The sequence below is a fragment of the Nansenia antarctica genome, assembly GCF_963989245.1.
Source record: "Nansenia antarctica genome assembly, chromosome: 3".
Taxonomy (NCBI): Eukaryota; Metazoa; Chordata; class Actinopteri; order Argentiniformes; family Microstomatidae; genus Nansenia; species Nansenia antarctica.
This window is the reverse complement of record NC_137688.1, coordinates 26,192,444-26,193,369: the sequence shown is the minus strand read 5'-3', so window position 1 is coordinate 26,193,369 and position 926 is coordinate 26,192,444. Positions and strand designations below refer to the sequence as shown.

The following is a 926-nucleotide window of genomic DNA, read 5'->3' as shown; positions in this document are numbered from 1 at the left end:
TCAGACATGCATAATGTATTGGATGTCCTTTATTGGTTTCCAGCCCCTGAAAAAGATGGCGGACCGCATCAGGAAGTACCAGATCCTGAACAACGAGATCTTCGCCATCCTAAACAAATACATGAAGGCCGTGGAGACGGACAGCTCCACTGTGGAGCATGTACGCTGTTTCCAGCCCCCTATACACCAGTCCCTGGCCACCACCTGCTGAAAACACACACACACACACACACACACACATACACACACACACACACACACACACACACACACACGCACCACAAGCACGCCACACACGCACTCCCCACATAGCACCAACACACACTGCCTCTCTCTGATCTCCAGAGCCGCAGATAGCTGAGTTTTGCCCAGCTGTCCGTCGTGTCGGGCGCCGGAACGTTCCGAGACAGTTATTATACCTTCTAACTCGCATTCTCACTGCACTGTTTTTTTTAATCTTTTTTTTTGTTTTTTTTGTCTGAGAACGTTTTGATGCCAACACGGTCCCCCTTCCCCCCCGTTTTAAATCCTATATATCTCAAACCGAGTTTGCGAAACTTTGTATACTATCTGTGGCTCTGCTTTTTCTGTCCCTCATCATAGATCACGAACCCCCCCCCCCAACGAACCCGCCACGAGTGTCAGAGGTTCTGGGTTGTTCTCAGACTCGTTTAAGTTCGTCGTCCCCCCTCCTCCCCCATCCACCCGTGACTCGCTCATACACACGCATGCCTTCTCCCATCTGTCGATCTGTACCAGCCCAGTATCTGGATCTAACTGGACCAGGCTGGTATCAGATCAAGCCAATCCTGAGTAATTGTATATTACAGTAATCCTGAGTCGACTTCTATCCCCCCCCCCCACAGCGTTTAGAGTCACACTCACCAGTCTGCCAGAGAGCTTAGAAACCACCTCCTTCTTTTAAC

General features: G+C 50.2%; 1 protein-coding gene across 1 annotated transcript in view; it reads left to right on the top strand.

Moving 5' to 3' along the window:
- cyfip2 (cytoplasmic FMR1 interacting protein 2) overlaps nucleotides 1-211 on the top strand; it is a gene marked incomplete at both ends in the record, with an annotated part of 22,051 nt that extends 21,840 nt beyond the window's left edge. Inside the window, 1 exon segment of the mRNA XM_080525618.1 lies at nucleotides 44-211. Within this exon segment, the coding sequence (XP_080381744.1) occupies nucleotides 44-211 (168 nt within the window).
- Nucleotides 212-926: the final 715 nt, after the last annotated feature.